The following is a 24,046-nucleotide window of genomic DNA, read 5'->3' as shown; positions in this document are numbered from 1 at the left end:
GAAGGGTAGGGCAGCCGTTGTGACTATACTGAGACCTTAGAACTATATCTCGGGGTGTGTGGCGCATTTACGTTGTAGATGTCTGTGGGCTCCAGTAACCACTTAACACCAGGTGGGCTGTGAGCTCGTCCACACATCTAAGCAATAAAAAAAAATATAACTTAAATAACCCAACTAAACGCCTGCTAGCAAATTCCTGCTATTTATGCCAAATTTTGGTACACTTTCTCAATTATATAGTTAAATATAGTAAACTACAGGTAAGAATATTTTAAGTAGAAATAAAAATAAAAAATAGGAGAAATAAAAATTCCATCAGGAAATACTAATTAAAAATGAATTTAATTATTACGATAATCAAGGCAGACCGGTAGACAGGGCACATCCATGTTTAAATTGAGTATGCCATAAACTGTAGATCAACTGACAAAATAAAGTTAATAGCTCTTAAACTTTAAAAGTTTAAGTTAGTAACTCATTTATCAATTTATTTTAATGTTTCCCGGACGTGGCGAACAATTACAGATGATAAATTACACTTTTGCTTACAACGCTGCACAAATATAAACTAGGTACTAGAAACTCTGTACCACAGATGGAAACGTCAGGACCCTTCAAATATACGTTAGCTTTTAAAATTTCAATTCTGATCTGAACGATGTCCTATGCAGGTTTCCACATTCGTCTTACGGATACATCCAAAAACGTATGGAAGGCAAAATGAAGATACAAACGTAAAATTGATGACACAAACCAATCGATTCTAGTGATGTTAATTTTATACTACTACAAATGATTACTACTTGTAGTCTTAGTTTTCAATGCGATGTACATTATATAATCGAAACAAGATCTCGAATTGATATTATATAATGTTTATGTATGTTTGTTGAAGATACAAAGAGTAGTACGTAAGATCTAGATACACCACAGAAGTCATAAAATAAATAATTAAATAAGCTCAAACTAATTACTGGTGGTAGGACCTCTTGTGAGTCCGCACGGGTAGGTACCACCACCCTGCCCATTTCTGCCGTGAAGGTCTATGGGTTCTAGTAACCACTTAACACCAGGTGGGCTGTGCAGGTGGTGTGGCTGTGTGTGTGAGTGTGTATGCAATAAAAAAAAATTATTGTTATTGTAACTCAGTTACCGTCATGTCTAACAGTCGTAGATCGAAAACTAAACGGAAGAAAAGTTGATTACCCTTTCAGTCCTCTCTGGAATGAAACGCAAAAAGTATTGCAGGCAGAAGAAAAATAATACAGAAAAGTCAAACTGTCTTGATTGATTTTACAATTACTATCTATTCATTTCGTTTTAAAAGAACATTTTATAGTTGAGTGGACCGTCAGAGAAAACTTTTCTTTATTTTACGACAGTGCCAGTGCGACGTAAACTAATTAAACAGCTTTTCAGCTTGAGAACTGGTGCTTTTGACGCTCAATATTGGAATAAATATTAACTCCGAACGCCTTGATTAAAATACTCACAAATATATGAAAGCGTCACAGAGTTACATTTAAAGAAATATTAACACAGAACAAGTTATATGTTCGACATATTTGATTGAAAAATTAAGAACTTTTTTTCATGCTAAACAAAAGCCATAATGTAATTATGCTTCAGTCTGTTTTTATATAATAAAACGAACTAACTTTATTCTTGAAATTTTAAGTTTTTAGGTAAATCAGAGGTTCTTTAAAGAAACATCCCTTTTATAAGGCAACTTAATTAAGTTATTACTGATTCTAGATCACTAGTCCACGTATACGTACTCTAAGTAGTAATAGTAGATAAAAGTAAATACAGCAACGTGGATTCTATTTCCCTATTCTTGTGAAATATCACCATTTTATCAATTAAATTCTTGATGCGAGTTGGACACTTTTAAGTGCGTACTCTAGGTAATTACGGTCATATTTTGTTTAAATGGTGAAACATCATTCGGTCAACCCTGTCTTGCATAAACTGAAAAGAGAGTATTTTTATAACATTTTTATTTATTTATTATACACAGCCCACCTGCTGTGATGTGGTTACCGGAGCCCATAGATATCTATAACGTAAATGCCGCCACCCACCTTGAGATATAAGTTCTAAGGTCTCAGTATATTTACAACGGCTGCCCCACCCTTCAAACCGAAAAGCATTACTGCTTCACGGCTGAAATAAGCAGGGTGGTGGTACCGACCCGTGCGGACTCACAAGAGGTCCTACCACCAGTAATTATAAGTTTACTGGTTTGATTTTTATTACACGATGTTATTCCTTCACCGCGGAAGTCAGTCGTCAACATTTTCTCGTCGAATCCGTCGCTTGCCACGAAGGATCCGGCGAGTAAACTAATCCATAGACACAGCCCACTGAGTTTCTCGCCGAATCTTCTCAGTGGGTCGCGTTTTCGATCCGGTGTTAGATTCTGCGAAGCACTGCTCTTCTAGGGCCAGTGTTAGCAACACCTCCTGGTTTGAGCCTAGAGCTCATCTACACGCTAGGGTAACGCTGATATAGCCTCTCAAGGCCCTCAGCCTAAGTAGGAAAACGTATTACGTACGTATTTCATTAGAAAAATTGGTACCCGCCGGCAGGATTCGAACACTGGTGCATCGTAAGAGATGAATGCACCGGACGTCTTATCCTTTAGGCCACGACGACATAGTGATGATTGGAGATTAGACCGCGGCTGTCATAATCATTTGAATCGGTCAATAAATATGCCAAATTGTATTGTAAGCGATGTGGCCTGCCCTCTTCTGAATGCACTGAGCGGGACCACGAATGACTGGGTAATGAAAAGAGAAAAACATCAGCAGAGAGGTGTCTTCGCCCGGTAGACCGACGGTCCGAAAATTGTTGTTGTAAACTTTTCGTCCCGTATCGTAGACCGATTTATATTCAAATTTCGAGCTATCTTTTGTTTGTGTAATACCTTGCCGAACAAAAGGCGAAATTTGTGAGCCTTATTCGTTCGATCTATCCATGTTTCCGCTTGCTTTATTTTAATAAAAATTTTATTATTCAGTTTAAAGAAAATGTGTTGATAAAATATTAGTGCATTTTCTTTATTTTGTTACTTTAAAAATTTATTGTTACATACCTGGTCCTTTGTGCTTTCCTGTTTACTTTTTATTCAAGAACCCCAAATAATTTGTATTTTGTTCTATATATTGATTCAGTTGATACAACCTTCATTGCTGTTTTAAATTCAATTGCAATACTCGATTCATTCTGTTCTGTTCAATAGGTGTATTTGAAAGAGCGTAGCGGAAAATAATAATCGTGCTAGAAAAGGCAAAGGCGGGGTATTGATTAATTATGGTCTTGTAGTCCACGGTCAATCAAAGTACCAAATTTTTCTATAACGCAGCATCCATACATTTAATGGATGGATGAGAATACAACAATGCAAATGAGATTTCGACCTCACGCTTGGGTCATGTTGTGATGTTCATAGACTCCGATAAGCACTTAGCATCAGTTCATTAGCATGCTTACGTCAGAACACATTAAACAATTCACTTGTGTTACAACAAATATAAATGTTAAAATCACCTCAACCCAATACCAATGTTTTTAATCGTTTTTCCTTCAGTAAACATCAACAGTTTGAGATTTTTTCGATAAATGCGGAATTGCAGCAGAATCCAATACAAAATGCTGATGAAATGTTGAATTTTGATTGAAAACGATTAATATTCGGCTAATGGAGAATTTTGACATGATCCTCTGCATATGATCAGTCACGTCCGATCTGCGGAGAGCGCACTGTTCTGAAATCTAGTGACGAAACGGAATTAAACGCCACCGATTTGACCATACGTTATGTCAGGGCTGCCAATAACTTATGGGCATAGTGATTTCTGTTAATTAATTATTTACACTGTGTACACAAATGATCTTCTTAGTGCACAGCCATTGTAACGTCAAGTGGTTACCAGAGCCCGTGGACATTAACAACGTAAATGCCGCCACCTCGTCTATTTTTACCGTTTTACAGTGAAGGGTAGGAGAGCATATGTACTAAACAATTGAGGCGTAGGCCTCATATCTCAAGAAAAAAAAGCATTAGCACAAAGCTCCTTTCAAGCAATCCCGAACATTCGTTGCAGAAATATTCAAAAGGGTAGTACACACGTGTTTTTAATACGTTGTCCGAATACGTACTGGTGGTAGGACCCTGCCTATTTCTGCCGCAAACCAGTAATGCGTTTTGGTTTGAAGGGTGGGGCAGCCGTTGTAACTTACTTGAGACCTTAGAACTTATATCTCAAGGTGGGTGGCGCATTTACGTTGTGGATGTCTATGGGCTCCAGTAACCACTTAACACCCACCTAAGCAATAAAAAAAAAACGATGTAGACGACCTGATTCTCCAAAGGTTGGACCAGTTAATCTAGTTCATTGATACAGGCCATGTTTCTTCTGATTAATAACATTTCTGTTACCATCCGATACCTTAATGTAACGACATATTTAAAAGTATTATTAAGTTGAATTGTTTGGCAACCCTAATGACTACTCCGTCAGGTGTTGACAACATTTTAATGAGTAAATGCCGCGAACAACCGCTTTACGTGATACGAAATAACTTCACATTAAGCGGGGCCTTATGACGTATTACTTAAGCCTTGTTCGGATTAGGTGAGTATTTTAGTCGAGTACCGAGTAATTTAGTAGCTAAATGTGTCTGAACACCAAAAATTTAGTCGAGTAGGTTAGTAAATAATTTAGTCAAGTCAATCTATTTTGTTTTATTTTTTCGGGCGAGTAGCGCCTCCCACCACGCATCCTTGCTCACTGGCTCACTGACTAAACAAGTCCGAACCTGTTGATTAGTCGAGTTCATTAGTAGCACTTCTCAAATGGGTATCTTTGCGCTGAATTTGAGAGTGTATTTTCGTTAAAAGAAAATTAACACAACTTTCGGACATTCTCAAACTATCGAAGTATTCTTTGGGATCTGTTCCAATGCCAATTCCTTCAGAAGACATTTAGTAGCTCCTAGTTTATCTCTTCTATCGATCCATTTTCGTACCCATAACTTATTTTTTTTATCACAGAAATTTCCTCATCCATCTCTTCTAAAAAAGCCATTACGATTAGCTCAATAAGTTTATTCACTCTATTGCGTTGCAGCCTGTTCATCTTGCAAAACACCACTCACTTGTGTACTCTACTGGACCGTAATGCGAACGATTTCTGTGCAGTAGCGAGCAGTTTAGCTATTAAATTACTCGGTACTCGACTAAAATACTCGCCTAGTCCGAACAAGGCTTTAGCGACAGACGTTGCGCACGTGTCGACATCAGTCGTGAAATCTTAAATAATAAATCTACAGTGTTTTTTACGGAAGTTCCGTTATAACTAGTGAACTATGCATCCGACTGACTTGAAACTTGGTATCCACGGAGAAAATACATGTGCTTAATGGATAGGCTAATATTTATATGAGTGTTGGACTCCCTAATAAAAATGACAATAAATAATGATGCTAATTTTAAATGCCCAGCAAAGCGGACGAGTACGGCTAGTATTTTATAAGTTAACGTAATACTGCTCCTCACTCGCAGTTTGCCGTCATATAACTGGCGCCGAACGCAATGTTTGAAGCTAAAAAAGTTTTATTTGATTTGTTTTTGTTGAAGCACTGAAAATTGAATTATAAAAGAAAGCGTATCACATCATTTTCGAGTGGAATTGACCTTTGAAAGGCAAAGTGAGATCTGCCAATTCTGTTGCATTCAGTAAAACATGAATATAAGTTGAGAGGCTATATGGTTAAGCGATGTTTCTCTTAATACGCGACATTTATATTTACAATCAAAGGTGTGTCTTATTTTGTACTAGCATCAACAGTTCGATGTTTTTAATTGAACTCCAATTAAGCTTACTCCATTCAAATAGCTGAAAAAGGTTTTGTTAAGATATTTTTTCCAAATTTTAAACTTTAAATGGATCTCCTGTTAAGTTTTAAAAATGTCTTTTAAACCAATAGCCTTTCTTCACCCCTCGAAGTGATAATTAAATTTACATACTACATAAAAATCGTCGTTGACGTACATTTGAAATTGACAGTTGACAGAAACATTACTTTGGGAATTATATATGTACGTCATAGGCGATGCTACCATGATGCCAGCACATGAATCCCAATCTGACTATAGATTGTCAACGGAGAAGGCATCAAAATGTCATGAATTTAGATTTGGTAAAAGTCGGAGATTTGTCGTACTATTTCACTACCACTACTAATATCAGAGCGTATCTGGGTTTCCTGCAATCGCTCAATACAAGACAGTTAATAAATCGCCTATATATTTGTCAATCAAAATGAATCGATATCTGAAATACCAAACATCAATAAAAAAAAAAAACAGAAACGAAATTATTTTGAGAGTCCGTCAAATTAAGCACAATCATTTATTTATACATAGTTAAGCAGCCCGGGCACGTTACATTAAAGGCAAATCCAGCTCAGCTATTCGCGGTCAATTCGAAATAGTAAATTTTACTACCATAAAACTAACCACAAATGAAAACTACGAGCAAAATTAAATTCGTAACGTTTTCACCGTGTTTAATAAATTTTATTTTAATATTAAATCAGCTAGTGGCTAGTGAATACTAAACTTGTTTACAGGATTTTGCACGGTAAATAATTGACAGGCCCCAAGGGGCATTGTCAAATCCACACGCGTAGATGTAGCGGGCACCTATCACAAAACAAAAGTATTTGACAGATTCCTGAATCGCGTCAACAACATTTCTAACCAAAATTTGCAACATTCGGACTGTCGGTCTACCGATTTTCACGCGCTCAGTGGAAGATTTCCCTTTGTCATATACCCCCAAACAGATACCGTCATTCTGTATATATCTCTGTCGCGAACTATTGCGTTTGGATTTAAATTTAAAGGCCGAAAAGACAACACAAGCAAAACTCCGTTCGCACAGGAGTGCTCGTTCGAGATTATCCCGTCATCTCGTTTTTAACATCGCACCGCTTGCCCCGGATCAGAGTCCATCCATACTACCGAAAAAAAACTGCGTTCATCCGCAGTGCGTTTTCAGAGATCTTTTTTGCCACGTACCGTTCATTCCAAAACTTTACTCCCTGTACGGTTTGTCCACACAACCCTCTGTTGTGATAATGATAACAACTCCTACATTAAGTTATTGTTTATTGATATGCTTACACTAAACTGGTGGCTGTTTATATGATAAAAATGACATTATGCGAGTACACGACGCCTTGCTGATGTCGGTACACGAACTGACTCGAAAATGAATGACTGATGTAAAATGCATCGGTATGCAATATGATGTGCGCGCTGGCCCGTACTCTCCCCTCTACCTGAGCGCTAGGATATGTCCTTTTTCAAATAAGGCTTTGGAGAGCACTCAGAAGTAACCAGCGGCTCGACTGTTCCCTTAATATTGCTGAGGTCCATGAGTGACAGTAGCCAGTTACCATCAGATACTATTTTCGGCCCACAATGGCATCAAAAAATAAGGCTCAAGATGGATTGGCGGCATTTAGGTTGGAAAAATTATGCGTTGCTGCAACCCTTTAATATGAGCTCTGCTCTGCACGCGTTTTACGCAAGAGCATCCGGGTGATGGAAGGCTGGCTATCCTCGACTCACGCTGGTTCTGACCCAGCGGGGTATTTCGTAGGATAACCCATTCAAACCGGCGCCATCTAGGCGGGCTTCGGACAGCCTGCCGACCGAGAGGGCTGGTGGTCGTGGCGCCGACGATCGCTGGCCCGGCGTCCCGAGGGGCAGGGTGATGGGAGAGATGTGCTCCGCACTAAACGCTTCACTCTCCTCCCCTTGCCTTTTCATGAGTTCTGTCTCATGCGAGGCTCGGACGTGGGTTGTTGAGCGACAGGAGGTTTTAGTCGGTTCGACTCCGACATGCCCCGCCATCCATCCCCAGTGGGCGAGGGTGGGAGTCCGGCGATTTCCTCCTGATAAAAAAAAAGGCAGTAGACACGTTTACTCGTCTACAGCTAAAAATTAAACTACATATTATACGCTCCGTAATACCTTCGCTGATGCATATAATTCATTATTGATCAAATCTTCAAGACAATTGTTATAACAAACCTATGCTATCTCACAGCAATATAGCTTACCGTTTTAATTACGACACAGCAAGCAATTAATTACTGTACTATTGAATTTAAAAAGAAAACAACGCTGCAGACATCATCATCATTCTGCATTTACCAATGAATAATGTTTAGAGCATAACACGTTGCAGAGTAAATTTCCACGCACTGCTAACACAGCCTTCCCTTATATTTCCATTTGAATTAATAAGAGGCCGGCTTTAGAAATATTCAAGTTAACTTATGAGCAGAATCGGTGATACGAATGTACTGATGTCTCATCTATATATTAATACGTGAAGGAAAAACTTTGTATCCCTTTTTACGAAAATTACGGGGACGGAGGAATATGAAATTTTCTACACTTATAGAGAATATAGAGAAGAAGTGCACAATGCTAATTATTTTTTTTAAATAATGCATAAAATATACATTAAATCAATAAAGAAAACATTACACACACTACATACCATGTATTTAACGCACACACGCATGCATACTATTTATTGTCAAACTTTTGTTCTTGACGTCTGTGGTCAAATTGAGATTAGATTAAATACTGTTTGTCTTTATTAATATTTTTTATAGTGTAGCCTTGGCGAAATTTGTGATTATAGAAGAGTTTATATTATAGTCGAATTTCGACTACTGCGGGAACTCTAGTTTGTTGAAATCCATCAAAATGTTCAGGCTACAGACCGTACCAAAAATTACACATACGTACACGCGCTTGAAAACACAACATTCTCACTCATTCCGGTAGCCGGGTAAAAAAAATTATAGAAAAACATTGTGCAAAAAATGCACAAAATGGGAAAACAATTTCAAAGTTGATTACACAAAAAACAAAAATTATAGTATAGTACGTATAGTAAAGGATACTATAATAATTTAAATATTTTTATGAAACCTAAGTTCGTGTCTGTGTTAGGGCTTACACACGAAGGTAAACTCCAAACTACGTATATTATTATTTTCATTTATGTCAGGACTTGCTGATGGGTTTTCCTAGTTTACATTGGAGAAACAAACTTATTTTAGCCCTAATGTATGATGTAGTTCTGAAAATTATTAGACTTATATTAAAATCAAAGTTGTTGGATGAATATAGCTCGTATGAGTTATTGGTATGTTGTATTAGGTATCAGGTATAGTATACCTGATATTACGTACTCTATTCATAAATCGGCTGAAAATTCCCAAAAAAATCTCACGTTACATCATTTATTGAACTTAAACCTTATTTGATGAAAGAGCGGAAAAAAATAGAAGCGTTCGAGATGTGGTGTTGGCGAAGAATGCTCCACATACCGTGGACCGCCAAGAGAACAAAAAAATCTGTCCTCGAGCAACTTCGTATAGAAACGAGACTGTCGACGATTTGCTACCAGAAGGTTCTTGGTTACTTTGGTCACATTGCTCGGCGACCACCAGACAACCTTGAAAGATTGACTGAGTTGGGCAATGTAGAAGGAAAAGACCCGATGGCCGGTCACCAAACCGTTGGTCAGATCAGATAACTGCGCTCACTGGACTCTCTGTTGCGACTGCCCTGAGAGAAGCCGAAAACCGAAGCAAATGGAAGCTGATGGTACAAAGAGCCACGAAGGGCTTTCAGGGACACGACCTTCAGCAATAAAGTATTCGACTAAGAAGAAGAAGAAGATGATACAAAGAAAAGTCTAAGATCTAAATGCTTGATTTTAGAGTATATTGTCAGTTCATGTGCATAGATACCATTTTCTTGGCCTCTGCTATGATGTCTTATAATTTAAAAGGTTCGACAGTCATTATGAGCTATAACACAATCCGCGAATTCGTACAAGTATCTAACATGTTTCGATATTTTCCAGATCAGTTAGCTGAGCCAGTTAAAACAACTTAGGACAGTGATTTCGGAAATGGCGCATCGACATCAACCCCACGAAAAGCAGAGCCGTGCTCTTCAGAAGGGGTCATTCTCCTGACACCACTGCCAGTATCTCGTCACGAATTATGCGCGGTAACTTCATTCCCGCCATCCCATACTGTGGGCTTCGAAAGCCAAGCACTTGGGCGTCACTCTCGCCAGGACCTTTGAACATTTGGACCCCACATTAAGTCAGTACGCGACCGAGCCATATTCCTACTCGGTCGACTCTACTCCATTACCCGCAAGCGAAATAAATTGACCCTTCGGAACAAGGTGACATTCTACAAAACTTGCATACGCTTCTTCATGACCTGGGCCAGTTCTCAGGCACATAAAGATTCTCCAGGTCATTCAATCCAATTTCTGCAGGATAGCTGTCGGAAAAACGTGGTACGTAAGGAATGACGGCCTTCACGACGATCTATATATTTATTAGAACCGATACGTAAGTATCTTAAGGTTGCGTCAAAACGGTACTTCGACAAAACGGTGCTACATGATAACCTTTTAATCGTGACCGCCGCTAATTACATATCCGACCCAGGCGATGGAGCAATGCAAAATCGCCGTCGCCCGAAACATGTCTTGTCGGATCCTCAGGATCCACTCCCGATGCTTTTAGACCCCTCAAGCACCGGTCTCGGTCCTCGTCAAACTCCTAGATTACTTATTTATTTATTTGGGAAACCAACAGCATAAACTAAACGTCGAAGAGTTCGTCGAACGAACTAGCCCATAGACACAGCACACTGAGTTTCGCGCCGGATCTTCTCAGTGGGTGGCATCTATCCTTTGGAAGATTCTGCGAAGCACTGGTCTTGCTTGGGCTAGGTGTTAGCAAATTATCTCAGATTGAAAGTGGAATAGCCCCTAAGGCTACCGACAAATGTGTAGGGAAAATACAATGGATATCATACAAAGTTCACACATAATATGAAATCGTCGTGGCCTAAATTATGAGACGCTTGTTTTACTTGTAACGAGCTACACGATTGTGCCGATAATCAAATCCTGCACAAAGCCCATACCAATTTTATACCAATTATAAACATATAAATTTATAATTAACTTACTTAATTCATATCCACGAATGACTTCAACGATGAAGGAATAACATAGTGAAATTAAAATCAACCCCGCAAAAATGATAATGTGTCAATATATAACCTCAAATATATTAAGTGTATAATCTATGATATATAACCTTGATTTCAAATCTCAAATTGGGTGGCGTGATTTACGTTGTGATATCTATGGACTCTGGTAACCACTTAACAAGAGGAGGGCCGCGAACTCCTTCTCTTGTCTGTGCAATAATAATAAAATCACTACATATATTTTATCGCTATTCAATGAAGATTACCGATGAAAAGTATTTAAGATGTATTTTGTTTTGATCTTAGGTATATGTAAAATTGAATCTGCGTAATGTATATTATGTATGCACGCGCGTAACTTCAGAACGCCAGCAACAAATTGGATAATTCTTTTTTGTTGCGTTTTTTATTGTCAGGAGAAGGTTTTTATGAGAGCAAAAAATTAAGAAAAATGCGCGCAAAATTAGAAAATTAAAAAATAAATAACTACCACATATTAAAATTTCTAATGTAACCTTATGACGTTTGACAGAACATTGACAGAATGCGTGCTGCAATTTTTTTATTATTTTTTTAATGCGTAGATTGGTGGATGAGATCCCAGCCCACCTGATGTTATGTGGTTACCGAAGCCCATAGACATGTATAACGTAAATGGCACCTCCCACCTTGAGATGTGAGTTCAAATGTCTCAGTATAGTTACAACGGCTGCCCCACCCTTCAAACCGAAACGCATTACTGCTTCACGGCTGAAATAGGCAGAGTTGTAGTACCTACCGTGCGGACTCACAGGAGGTCCTACCTCCTCCTACCGCCAGGAAATATCGTAAAAGAGAATGTAATAAAACTGAAAACCGTTTAAAACAAATGCTTCGGTCGGAATTATATTTAAAAATACATAAGATGTAAAACACTGAATTTTAAAGCTTAGAACAAATTGTTCCTGTGCGGACCAATTAACGTTGTGTGTCAGTATTTCAAGGCATTTAAGTTTAAAAATGAAGCTTCTAGATTGTGTTGTGCGAGCGGTAAAATGAAATTGACGCCATTGGTACCGCCATCAAAGCCACATATTAATTGGTTGAAATGGGCCAGATTCTAAACATTCATTGACTCATATCCAGCCATACAATATTTGCTTTCAAATGACGCTATATGGAGTAACAAAAGCTATTCAAGAAAAATTTTAGTCAAGAAAAAAAGGGAAACGGCAGTGCTCACAATTTAGAGAGCCACGTGGTAGACCCATGGAGTCATAGAGCCATAGAGTCATGGAGGTACTACAAACGATTCACTATACAATATCCTATCAGATTTGTATATAAGAAAATTCAATAAAAACAATACTAAATTATAGTCCACGAAGCGAAGCGAGGACGGGTCGCTAGTTTATTATATAAAGAAGTATTTAATTAAAACAAATAATAATGGTAAAAAATCTTTTTTTGTCTATAATGACAAGAAAACAATTTTCTACAACTGACAGTTCGGAATAAAAATTCTTTATAGTCGTTGTTATATTTAGATAATTAGAAAATAAATTTCAAGTGTTTTAAATCCGTTATGGAAACATTAGATCGAATAACAACTACGTTCGAAAATGTGAGGAACGTAATCAAGAATAAGAGTTCAATGGAACGCCTTCAAAGTCTCAAGAAAGACATGCACACCCTGGGCATGGAACTGGTAGCTTTGGGTAAGGAGAATCACGACCAGTACGTGAGGTCTCTTGCAATGGACGCCTATTTATCTCTTCTTTCCGCCAAAACTATGCCTTGCTCTCTCGTAGAAAAAAAGAATATCCTTCAAGTTGCGTTCGACAAATTAAAACCATACGCAATCCGAGAAGAATGTCTATTTATTTTATTGAAAGTTCAAAATCTGCTTTGTTATTATCTTATACAGCTTGATCAGTTCACTCAGGCTTCAAACATTCTGAAAAGCATGGAGGAACTCTATGACAAAATAGAAAAATCACAAACCGATAAGTTTTTAGACGCAGAAGACTTATTCACCACAGAATCGATCGCTAACATCAAACGTGTGAATCCAGAAAAAATTGACAAAGTCATTACAAACAACGTCCAGATGCAAGCATTTTTGTATAACAAATTGAATTGTCCTGAAAAATATGTACTTTACAATCATACCGCTCTACGAAGGCAGCTGGAAATGAAAGAAGGAACGCCTCAGGACTGGGCTTTGAAGACAGCACGCTTAGGTAACTATTTTACATACCTTAATCAAATGGGTAACGCTCGACACCATCTCTGTGCTGCGTACCACGTGCTCAGGACGTGTCACGACAACTGCAAATTGATGCCAGAGGAATTTGTACTCCAAAAGGCAGATTTCGAAATTCACTTTTTAGAATTGAGTCACCATTGGGTCAAGTACGGGCTCACACTGTTCAAGCTATCCAAAAAGAAGATCTTAAACAAATATTTCTCAGAGCCGTCTTGCAGAACTGACTTATGGAAGACTGTGGAAATGGCTGATGATAATCATGACACTAAAATTCAAGAAGAAAACCTAAAAGACTTAGGAGCTGAAAAATCAAAAGGAGACGGTACTCCCGAAAAGCTTTTCAGCTTTCCCTCATTAGATTTGATAGAAATGGAAAGCAAAGTACCTTTAGGTTTGGTATGTACAGCAGAAGATGCTAGAAAACTTTTTGCTTTTACACACAAATGGCTCATGCGAGCTAAACATTACTACGACTTTGAACACCATTCGGCTCAATACATATCGTGTTCTCTACAGCTCGCTGAGTTGTATGAGCACCTTGCTTTCTTCGAGAGGAACATAGACAACCAATACAGCATACAGAAGCGCCGCGCTGACGTTTTAGAAAACCTGAATTCTTTGTTAAAGACCTGCGACAACATGATGTCGGTTCAGATAGATGTCATCAGAGAACTATCACAAGTTCAGTTAGAGTTGATGGCTTTGAACTTGCAGAAGCTTTGGCGGCAGGAGTCACAAACGAACATATTCAACCTTGACAACGATGCAGATTCGATCATAAACTCTTTAGATTCTGATTCAACTAAAACGATTACAGAGAAAACTCTCAATACATCATGCAAGAATGTGTTTCTGCGTAAGATGGAAGCTACCACTTCTTTGAATGAAAAGCTGTATCGCCTGAGCGGACATTTGGGACTTAAGACGCCTTCGCAGCTTAGTTTTGGAACTGGAATACTGAAAAACTGAAAACAACTAGCAAAATCAAAGGTTTACTCAATTACTATGAAATCCTAAATAATATTAAATTGAAAAGACACCCAAATAAATAAAAATCATTGTTGATGAGAGAGGATATTAAACTGAAATTCTAATAAATATTTTCAAATACAAAGAAGGCTCTTTAACTATTAGCTTACAATACAAACAGATTAAAAATAAAGATGAGAATAAAAATCTTTTCTGTCTAATTTATTGGATAAAATGTGTTTTTTTCCCTGTGTAAAACTTAATATTGTGCTCGCCGCAAGCCATTCGCAACAAAGTCGACAGGTCTTTTGCAAAGCTGTAACGTTATTGTAAGCCGCAAAGGGTAATTTGTTTAGTCAAAGCTTTGAAGAAGTTGTTCTCGACGAAATAGTCTTAGAAACTTAAAAAAGTAGTTTAATCATCTTTCACTGATAATCGTTTAAAATGTTAGGATGCTTTATAAACCAGTTCATTTTATTACGAAATTATGTTTGGCTGTTTAAAAAATGGCACGCACGGCTTGCCACTGCCGCGCTAACAATTTCAGCCGCAAAACAATAACGGCTTCTTTGATTTGACTTTCGAGCGCAATTGAAACCTAAATATTATTAAAATAGACAGCGACGATACACATATCGATCTATAGCTTCTTCTTAGGTTTAGTATGTGGATACTTTTTATATATTTTAAAATAGGGCGCTATCTATCCTAGTTCTCTTATCCTGTTTGTTATTCCATGAATTTCGTTAATACTTCGACCCCAACGCTGGTGGTATTTATACGATAAAGTTCCAGTGTAACTATCAGGTCGTCTCCAAGTGGAAGCTGTAATTTCGATTGAACCACTAGATCTTGAAGAGAGAAAAAGCGAGCTACTTTCTCTTATACACATTCTGTTTACGGACGTTGGTCACTAGATGGCTTGTTATTAGCTCCTCATTGCTCCTGTAGATGGCAGTAACATATAAAATATATTTCAAGCAGTTTATTTTTACTGAAAGATTTTAATATTTTTTTTCCATATACAATTTTAAATATATTTAAATGGTGAAGATGTCATTTCTCTTATACACGGCATTCCCTATTGCAAGAGAAATTCCATTATACATATTTCATCCAACGCAAGGTTCTAGTAAGACAAAACAGTTATTTTTGGTTGCCGTGCGTTCGTTACAAGCCAATCTAAAAACGGAATATATTCGTAGTAAGAGACGCGTTTTAAATTAAAAAATACGATCACTAACGTATGTATAGAATGAAATATGCGTTTAGCTTGTAACTATACTGAGACCTCAGAACTTATATCTCAAGGTGGGTGGCGCATTTACGTTGTAGACGTCTATGGGCTCCAGTTACACTTAACACCAGGTGGACTGTGAGCTCATCCACGCATCGCAACGCTCATCTAAGCAAAAAAAAATGTTTTTACTGCATATAATCTGCGTTCCTCTGATATTATTTTTTTGGGATAATATTCAATATTTTTGTGCCTTGATTATATTATGATAGACCACCACGCATAATAATAACAGACAGGGTCAAATTTCAATTGAAGTTTCATTATTCGATAATAAATTTATGTATTCAACTGTAACTGTAAGTATACTGAGGTCTTAGAACTTATATCTCAAGGTGGGTGGCGCCATTTACGTTGTAGATGTCGACGGGCTCCAGTAACCACTTTACACCAGGTGGGCTGTGAGCTCGTCCAGCAATCTAAGCAATAAATAAAAAATCATTAAAACACCAACAATTGTATGCAACTGAAGGTTCACCTCAAACATGAAAACGTTAAAAGAAAAATGAAATAAACATACAGCAGAATATAAAATACACTTTATTTATATCAATTAACTGAATTTAATATTCAAATGTAAATGTAAATTAATACTACAATGACTAAATTTCACACAGCTTGTAATTTTTCAACTAAATAAATTCCTTCATAATGCTACATAGATGTAGCGTGTTTTTTTTTTTAAATCGTTACATAATTGCTTTATTCAAATCATTCTTAAGCACCACAAAAATATACAATCCACTAAGAGCTCGGGCGAACTAACAGAACATTTGTCTTTGGTTACTACATTGCTACCATACAACAAAATTTAAAAAAATACAATACTTACATCCCTATTTATCTTTGTGATAAGATATAAAAAAAAAATCAGAAGCTTAGAATATTTATTTGATAAAATAATGAAAATACAAAAGTTAGTTTCAAAAACTGATACCACGATCGTTTAGTGAAATATTAATTAGCGCGAACGCTGAAAGACAAAAAATATAATAAATCAAACATTGTCGATGCAAATTTGAAAGCACCTTGATACCTTACATGCGTTACCTATACGTTCTGGGATAGGCGAAAGGCGATAACTATTATCTTAATATAATAACATTGATTAAGTAGATTTTATGTATCAAACTCAACCAGAGATTCCGATGTTAAATAAGCAATGTATTTATTTATAAAACGCATTAAGGATACAACTATGCACTGAGATTTAACTTATAATCTCATATGTTTTTCAACGAATTAAGATTCGACATTTTAATTGGGACTATTTAAAAAATATATTTTATCTCGATTTTATTTTATTAGATGATTGTAATTTGAACGATCCGTAGCCAGAATTTTGCTACAATTAAAAAAATACACAATTAATCATTTTTCGTTATTGTTTCCAAACTTGCCATAAACGCCCTCCGATACCTTTAAATATGAAGTCCAAAGAATGTACCTAGGTCATTGACCGGCCTGCTGTGCAAGAACGCGCGAATAGTTCGCGCCAAAAATAAGACGATATTGTCTACGCGTGCTGATTGACTAGTAGATTCCTACCACATTTGAAACATAATTAACTGTATTCTGTGTTGATAATAATAGTCCTTCTAGCAATTGTCAAAATTATGATTAAAAAACATTTTAATGAAAGTGGATCCGAAATCTAAATTATTTCAATATAAAAGTTGACTGAGAAAACAAGACTTTAATCGAAATTAGAAAATGTGTTTTTTTTTTTATTTATATTTAATTTAATTTAAGGGCCATTAAACCGTATTAGTTACCGTTGTAATGGTTTCTGACTAACTTTAATATAATTGAAAAATATATTATGTAATAATTGCTTGGTTTAAAATTTAATCAAATATCCTTTTAGTTTCATGCTGAACATATCAATTTATTACGAATCTCAATAACATTTCATAAAATACGAATCTCTAATAATATAAAATATGTACATTTTGTCTTATGTTATCTTTTTAGATAGGTACATTATTTATGTAAAAACGTGTGATGAAGGTTAATGTCAAAAAATACATTTATTTCCCTTTGAATATATTACGTGATAAGACTTATAAGTATTGTGCGTATGTATTAGCTAATTAGTATTATATTATTATAATATTATGCATAAGTTACTCGTTAAAATCGGAGCCGAAATTTTGGGAATTTTCATCGATGCCGATTTCAATGAGAAGACTACCATTAGACAGGGTGCTGGCTGTACCTCTGACACCGCCATTACGAAAGAAATCCTTCGCATTACGTACGTGAGTTTCAGAAGAGCTGAAAGCATTTGAGACACCGATTAAATTTCGAACTAGCGACCTCTTGTGAGTAATCGCGGAGTCACGCATAGTATCATACAAAACGGATGCGATTTGAATATAAACTTGGCAAAGCCACAAAAAATGTATAAATATTTGTATGTCACATTAGGCATGTCTAAAACGTTATGACTTTGAAGTCATAATTTTAAAACTATCATTACATTGGATAAGGGATCTTATCAGCATTTCATTACTGCTATTTTTTACCAATAGAGGCAGGACAAATACAATGTTTATATTTCAATATCAATAAAAAGGAGGTAATTAGAAATCTTTAAATATTCTATTTGACACAAATTGTATTATACTATACTAACTGCAGACATTGTTTTTTTTAATTATGAATTCATGAGAATAGTTACTCCATTCATATGCCATAACTGTATTTTTATTCATGAAAAAAAAAAGAATAAGAATCAAAATCCAAATATGCCAAATAAGATTCAAAATCAGTAATCATATCGCATAAAAGCATACTAAATACAAGTTTTACTCTGCTGTTACTACAAGTGCACGAAAATCTATTATCGTAATTATATTATAAACATTATATATATTATCATAATCATATTATCATAAATTACGTAGAATACATACCAATGATTATTTGTAATATATCTATATGATTACGCTTGTTTGGGCACTAAGGTAGAAAAAAAAACTAAACAATTTTTATAGTAAATTAAATGGACGTTTAATAGTTTTTATCGTTGTACGGTGAAGACTTTCATTCAAAATATTTAAAATAAAAATAAAATACAACAAAGATCACAACCTAAAGAGAACTTAAAAAATAATAATTTATAAATGTTTCAATGGTTAAATATTTTTTTTATTTTCAGCCGAGTTGTCTTGTCATGCCGGATATAAGTACAACATTTAACTTCAGTCAATAGACTGTGTAAAATAAATTCCATTAGGATCCGTCCACAATAGACTGTGTAAAATAAATTCCATTAGGATCCGTCCACGTCTATATTTTTTTTTTAAGTCTTTTTGCTTTCAACCGGTCTTCGTTAGTGAAAATGAAACGCTTGAACCTAAGAATAAAGGGCCAGTTTCGGGATCATGTACCCTAACAACAAGCCATTGGGCCTATAGTTGCATACCTTATTAGATATTTTCCAGTGACTCCAAATCGTTAGGCTAAATACGGATCGGTGACATATTCATTCGTAATAGACTGAGTGTAATGTAAGCCGCGACTCTAAATGAAGAAAAATATTGAATTATTTAAAAAAAAAAGATGTGACGCCATCTTGCTTTCGATGATAATACTGTAACGAAAACCTTCTCTGAGACAGCACGACTGTTTAAATTTTCATGCACTCGTTCGATTTTTTTTTTTTTTTATATTGGAACACGTTAGCTTTTTATTCGAAAATTTTACTGTTAGGATTCTTTTGGCTTAAGTCAGTGCCCACATAATTCGTCTTCTCGCATTAAAACTGTATAATCTCAAAACTTACTAATTTTATAGGAGAATGTTTTAAAGGTTTAACATGTGATATTTTTAATATTAATCATCTTTGCAACATTTTTTTTTACCAGTTACATTATCTGTCTTTTAAAGTAAGATTAAATTATGTATTAATTTTGTTAATAATAGTCAAAACATATGGAAAACTAAAAAAAAAAAAAAAAACTAAATTATGCTCTTTTGACAGTATTTATGAGAAAAATACTGGTGATGCCAAACGATTCCGCATATTAACTCAATTTGTACACTTGTAATGCGAAAAGACGATTATATATTGAACAGTTTCGATAATTGTAAAACGATCATAACAAACAGCAGATTTAAATTAAAATAATTACCATCCACCACCATACTGTGCTGTGATGGCAATATTATTAATTTCAAATTTTATAATCGATTTCGCATCAAATGTATCTAAACAATTGCTAACAATTTACAACGAACTCCGTTCTGAAACTGCCGGTTATATTTTTATTGGCAACATTCGACATAACATCAACCACACAAAACTAACTCACACTTGAGTTTACAACAAAGGAATGTTTGATTTAAATTAAAAAAGAAAAAAAACCTCAGAACAGTATTATATACATAATAAATTCACTGGGCACGGTTATTTAGGAACTATTTTCGAATTTAAAGTTTTAGTTTCGGATAAGGTTGTTATGCGAGAGGGACACAGTGCGCTTGAGAAGCATTATATCAGTAACAAATGACATTTGAAGACACACACTGATTTCATACTTCTAAATGTTTCTCACCTTTATAGCCATTAAATATTGCAAAAAAATCTTGGAATCCCTACATAAGGTCTTTATAGCACGTTATTTAGCAATCATTTTAATTGAATATGCAATTTCGAAAAGGGCACATGTCGCATATTTTGTCAAATACGTTTTTTCATATACATGTAGTTTGAGGTTTACCTGCACTCATTTTATAATAATTACAGTAATTTTCAATTGCTAATAAACACTAAAAAATATCTAAAAAGTTAATATTTTAAATTTTACACTGCTTTAGAAAATAATCAGTTTTTTTTTCATTTCCTGAACATTTTACATTTTCAGAGATGTGCCCTTTTCGAAATTATATATTCAATTGATTGCTTCCTTCTCGCTTAACAACTTCAAACGAAGCTTTAAATTCGGGAATGTTGTTAGACTACAGGAATATACGTTCGATTCGCATCACGTTACACAATGGCTATAATAAAAATGCACTTTACTTAATTTTATTTGAACAGGTCTTGTGAGCACAGCAAGTGAGCACACGAGTACTAAAGTTTAACACTATAGCACAATCGACTAAAAGTGAAACATTGAGCACTGTGCGATACAGATTATGACTGTAAATAATTATTATTTATAATATATTATTATTACGCCGATGTCTATTCTTGTGAAATATAGATTAAAAACATTTTCCTATTCATACATTAATAGAAGTTCATCGATAATTTCATTTGGGATACAGATTATGACTGTAAATAATTATTATTTATAATATATTATTATTACGCCGATGTCTATTCTTGTGAAATATAGATTAAAAACATTTTCCTATTCATACATTAATAGAAGTTCATCGATAATTTCATTTGGGATACAGATTGACTGTAAATAATTATTATTTATAATATATTATTATTACGCAGATGTATATTCTTGTGAAATATAGATTAAAAACATTTTACGATTTGTAAATTAATAAAAGTACATCGATAATTTCATTTCATCAAACTTATAGGTAGGTACCTACTTTTATAATAATTTCATCGAATTTTAAACGTATACTTGCGTAACACAAGGTGAGAATCGGCACTTGTTATCGTTAAAAATATCTAATAAATTAATTAAATCTATACAATAGGATGTAGAAAAACACGCTTTAGTAACAAAATATATATACATAATCATCATCTCAGCCTGTCTACTGTCCACTGCTGAACATAGGCCTCTCCAACTGATGTCCAGTGCGGCCGTTCCGTTGCCACCTGCATCCAACGTGACCCATCAATTTTCACCAGGTCGTCGGTCCATCTGGTAGGTGACCGTCCCACACTGCGTTACATGCGTTATATACATAATAAAACCACATAGTTGGCAACTTTTGAGGGTCCCCGGCAATAAACTTGATTGTGCTTGCTGACGTCCATGAGCAACAACAACCACTCACCATCAGGTGGGCCGTGTACTCGTCTGTACATCGCGAAAACAAAAAAATAATAATTGAGAACTGGCGAACAGCCTTCCCTTACATAAATCTTCTTCTCGCATTAAAACTTATACGTTATAGTATAGTTATAGTATATTATCAAAACTTACTAAATTTTAAGGTTTAAAGGTTTAACATATTATATTTTTAATATTAATCATCTTTGCAACATTTATTTTTTAGTTTTTACCAGTTACATTATCTGTATTTTAAGGTAAGATAAAATTATGCATTCATTTTGTTAATAGTAGTCAAAATATAGGTAAACTAAAAAAAAAACTAAAACTAAGCTACGCTTTTTTGACAGTATTTAGAGAGAAAAATAATGGTGATTCCAAATGATGCCGCATATTAACTAAATTTCGAATATTTTTGGAAATTGTACACTTTTAATGCGAAAAGACGGTATATATGTATATAACTCATTAAGTAACTTCTTCGGATTTCCAAAGTCGTAGACATAAATAAAACCATACTATTACGATTTATGGTCCGAAAACTATACACTACAACAACAACAAAAAACGGGAGATTAAATCGTAGAATTTTAATCGAAATTAAGACAATCATTGCTGCCACAAAACATTCATACTAGCGGCCTGATTGCAATGTACTTTAAACTTATACCTCACGTCTTGAGGCGGACGACGGCAATCATTCTAACCCATAGACACAGCCCACTGAGTTTCTCGCCGGATCTCTCAGGGGGTCGCGTTTCCGATCCGGTGGTAGATTCTGCGAAGCACTGCTCTTGCTAGAGTCTCTCAACTTGAGCCCATGAGCTCACCTACCCGTCCGGGCGTAGCTGGTATAGCCCCCTTAGGCTACTAAAAAAAATGGAAAAAAAAACTGGACATCAGACGTGCTGAGAGCTGGTATCACCGAGCTGCCAGTTACGGTAAACAAGGTAAACTCCAAAAAAAAAAAATACGGTATCCTACACACGGCACCTCACCCCACCTCGAGGTGTAAGATGAACGCCCCTATTGCCTTGGAATAAAGACTATTCAAACCTTTCAAAAGTCAAACATAAAATCCCTTGTGTCAAGTGGATACACCAGAGACTGCATTTTGGTAAAGAAAAAATGGTTTTATGTTGTTACTGTACATTACATCATGGAGTTATGTATGGATCATGGTGTTGCTATTATCGAAAACGACCATTTTCAGATTTGTAAACTACAATGGCTTTAATTATTATTATTTTTATACTCATTTTATTTGGAATGTTATTAGTAACAGGTATAAACTAAACGATAACAAAACTATAAGTCAACTTATAATCTAATAAAATGCAATATTTGCATAACGCCAAACAACAAAAACAACAAATATAATAAAAGTCTTTTAAAAATAAAATTATATAAATATACCGATTGCATCTACGTTTGTAAAAATCGCGCGTCTTTTTTTGTATATACATATTTTATGTAAGTAGATAAATAAAATTTTAACTGTTCTAAAGCAGTCATTTATACAATTCTCTATATGTAGACTAGTCTTTCGTAATATGAAAATTGATTATTAGAACGCTTAATATTAATAATATTATAAAAATATATTTATCACTATGCATTATAGAATATACGATTATATTTTATAAATGGAAAACATTGAACAACTGGTGAGGTTTTGTCTCTTTGTATCTGCTTTGACAGATCATTAGTATGCTATCCTACGGTGCATTTTCTATTCGTGTTACCCGCGTGCGAATGCCGCAAGCGTGAATGAGACAAAACATCGTATACAGCGTTCTTAGCTTACGTACTCATACGGGCGAGCGGTTCATCAGATTCGAACTATAGCCGTCGCGCGTTCCATAGACGTTACAATACCGGTGTTGCTAGCTTTAAAACATTTTCCGACTAAAACTACACAACATCGTCAGCACTCGTATTTCAAATATAAACGTGTACATTTATGTACGTTTGAGTTTTATATAAGTAAAAATTATACATTAAATAGAATCTGTGTGTATTGTGCTAACGATTCACTATTAATTTTCTTGAAAATATTCACGACAGGAGGTATTAATGTGTTCGCGATTCTTATACACAATCGGGCTGGTATTCTTCATAGTGTGTATAGTTGTGTAGTATAGAGTTGCCTCGATGTTGTGTCGCTTCAATGCATTCAAATGTTAATGTCCGTCGCGTCTCTGCAATACTTCGTATAGCACCACGTTAGCGTCTACGTCGCTGTCTTCGCTAAGCCAACTCTTCTCCGTCAGTAGAGGTTCATCTGTTTCGTCTTTATTCGGGGACCTGAAGGAGACACAATTTAAATGATAAATTTTATTACGGGCAACACTCTTAAGCTTATTCGGGGACCTGAAGGAGACACAATTGAAATGATTAATTTTATTACAGGCAACACTCTTATAAGCG

At 35.5% G+C, this 24,046-nt stretch overlaps 2 protein-coding genes and 1 long non-coding RNA gene across 3 annotated transcripts in view; 1 reads left to right on the top strand and 2 right to left on the bottom strand.

The window, feature by feature from the left end:
• Positions 1 to 1,004: 1,004 nt before the first annotated feature.
• LOC110386368 (uncharacterized) lies at positions 1,005 to 11,234 on the bottom strand. The gene is made up of 4 exons (XR_002431563.3): positions 11,104 to 11,234; positions 3,556 to 3,780; positions 3,101 to 3,285; positions 1,005 to 1,971 (listed from the first exon to the last, which is right to left on the bottom strand). It is a non-coding gene; the product is annotated as an uncharacterized LOC110386368 (long non-coding RNA).
• Positions 11,235 to 13,302: 2,068 nt separating this feature from the next.
• On the top strand, positions 13,303 to 14,479 carry L130 (uncharacterized 100270783). The gene has a single exon (NM_001145331.1). It carries the CDS (start codon positions 13,376 to 13,378, stop codon positions 14,342 to 14,344), a length of 969 nt encoding a protein of 322 aa, NP_001138803.1. The 5' UTR covers positions 13,303 to 13,375; the 3' UTR covers positions 14,345 to 14,479.
• Positions 14,480 to 16,162: 1,683 nt separating this feature from the next.
• LOC101744817 (solute carrier family 35 member C2) overlaps positions 16,163 to 24,046 on the bottom strand; it is a 31,890-nt gene continuing 24,006 nt past the window's right edge. Inside the window, exon 6 of the mRNA XM_012696076.4 lies at positions 16,163 to 23,923. Coding sequence (XP_012551530.1) covers positions 23,800 to 23,923 — 124 coding nt within the window. The 3' untranslated portion in view covers positions 16,163 to 23,799. The remainder of the gene's footprint in view (positions 23,924 to 24,046) is intronic.

This window comes from Bombyx mori, chromosome 1 (assembly GCF_030269925.1).
Source record: "Bombyx mori chromosome 1, ASM3026992v2".
NCBI classification, from domain to species: Eukaryota; Metazoa; Arthropoda; class Insecta; order Lepidoptera; family Bombycidae; genus Bombyx; species Bombyx mori.
The sequence above is the reverse complement of the archived record's forward strand: the minus strand, read 5'-3'. Positions and strand labels throughout refer to the sequence as shown.

Coding starts and splice junctions, on each gene's coding strand:
- L130 (NM_001145331.1), top strand. CDS start 13,376: ATGGGTAACGCTCGACACCATCTCTGTGCTGCGTACCACGTGCTCAGG.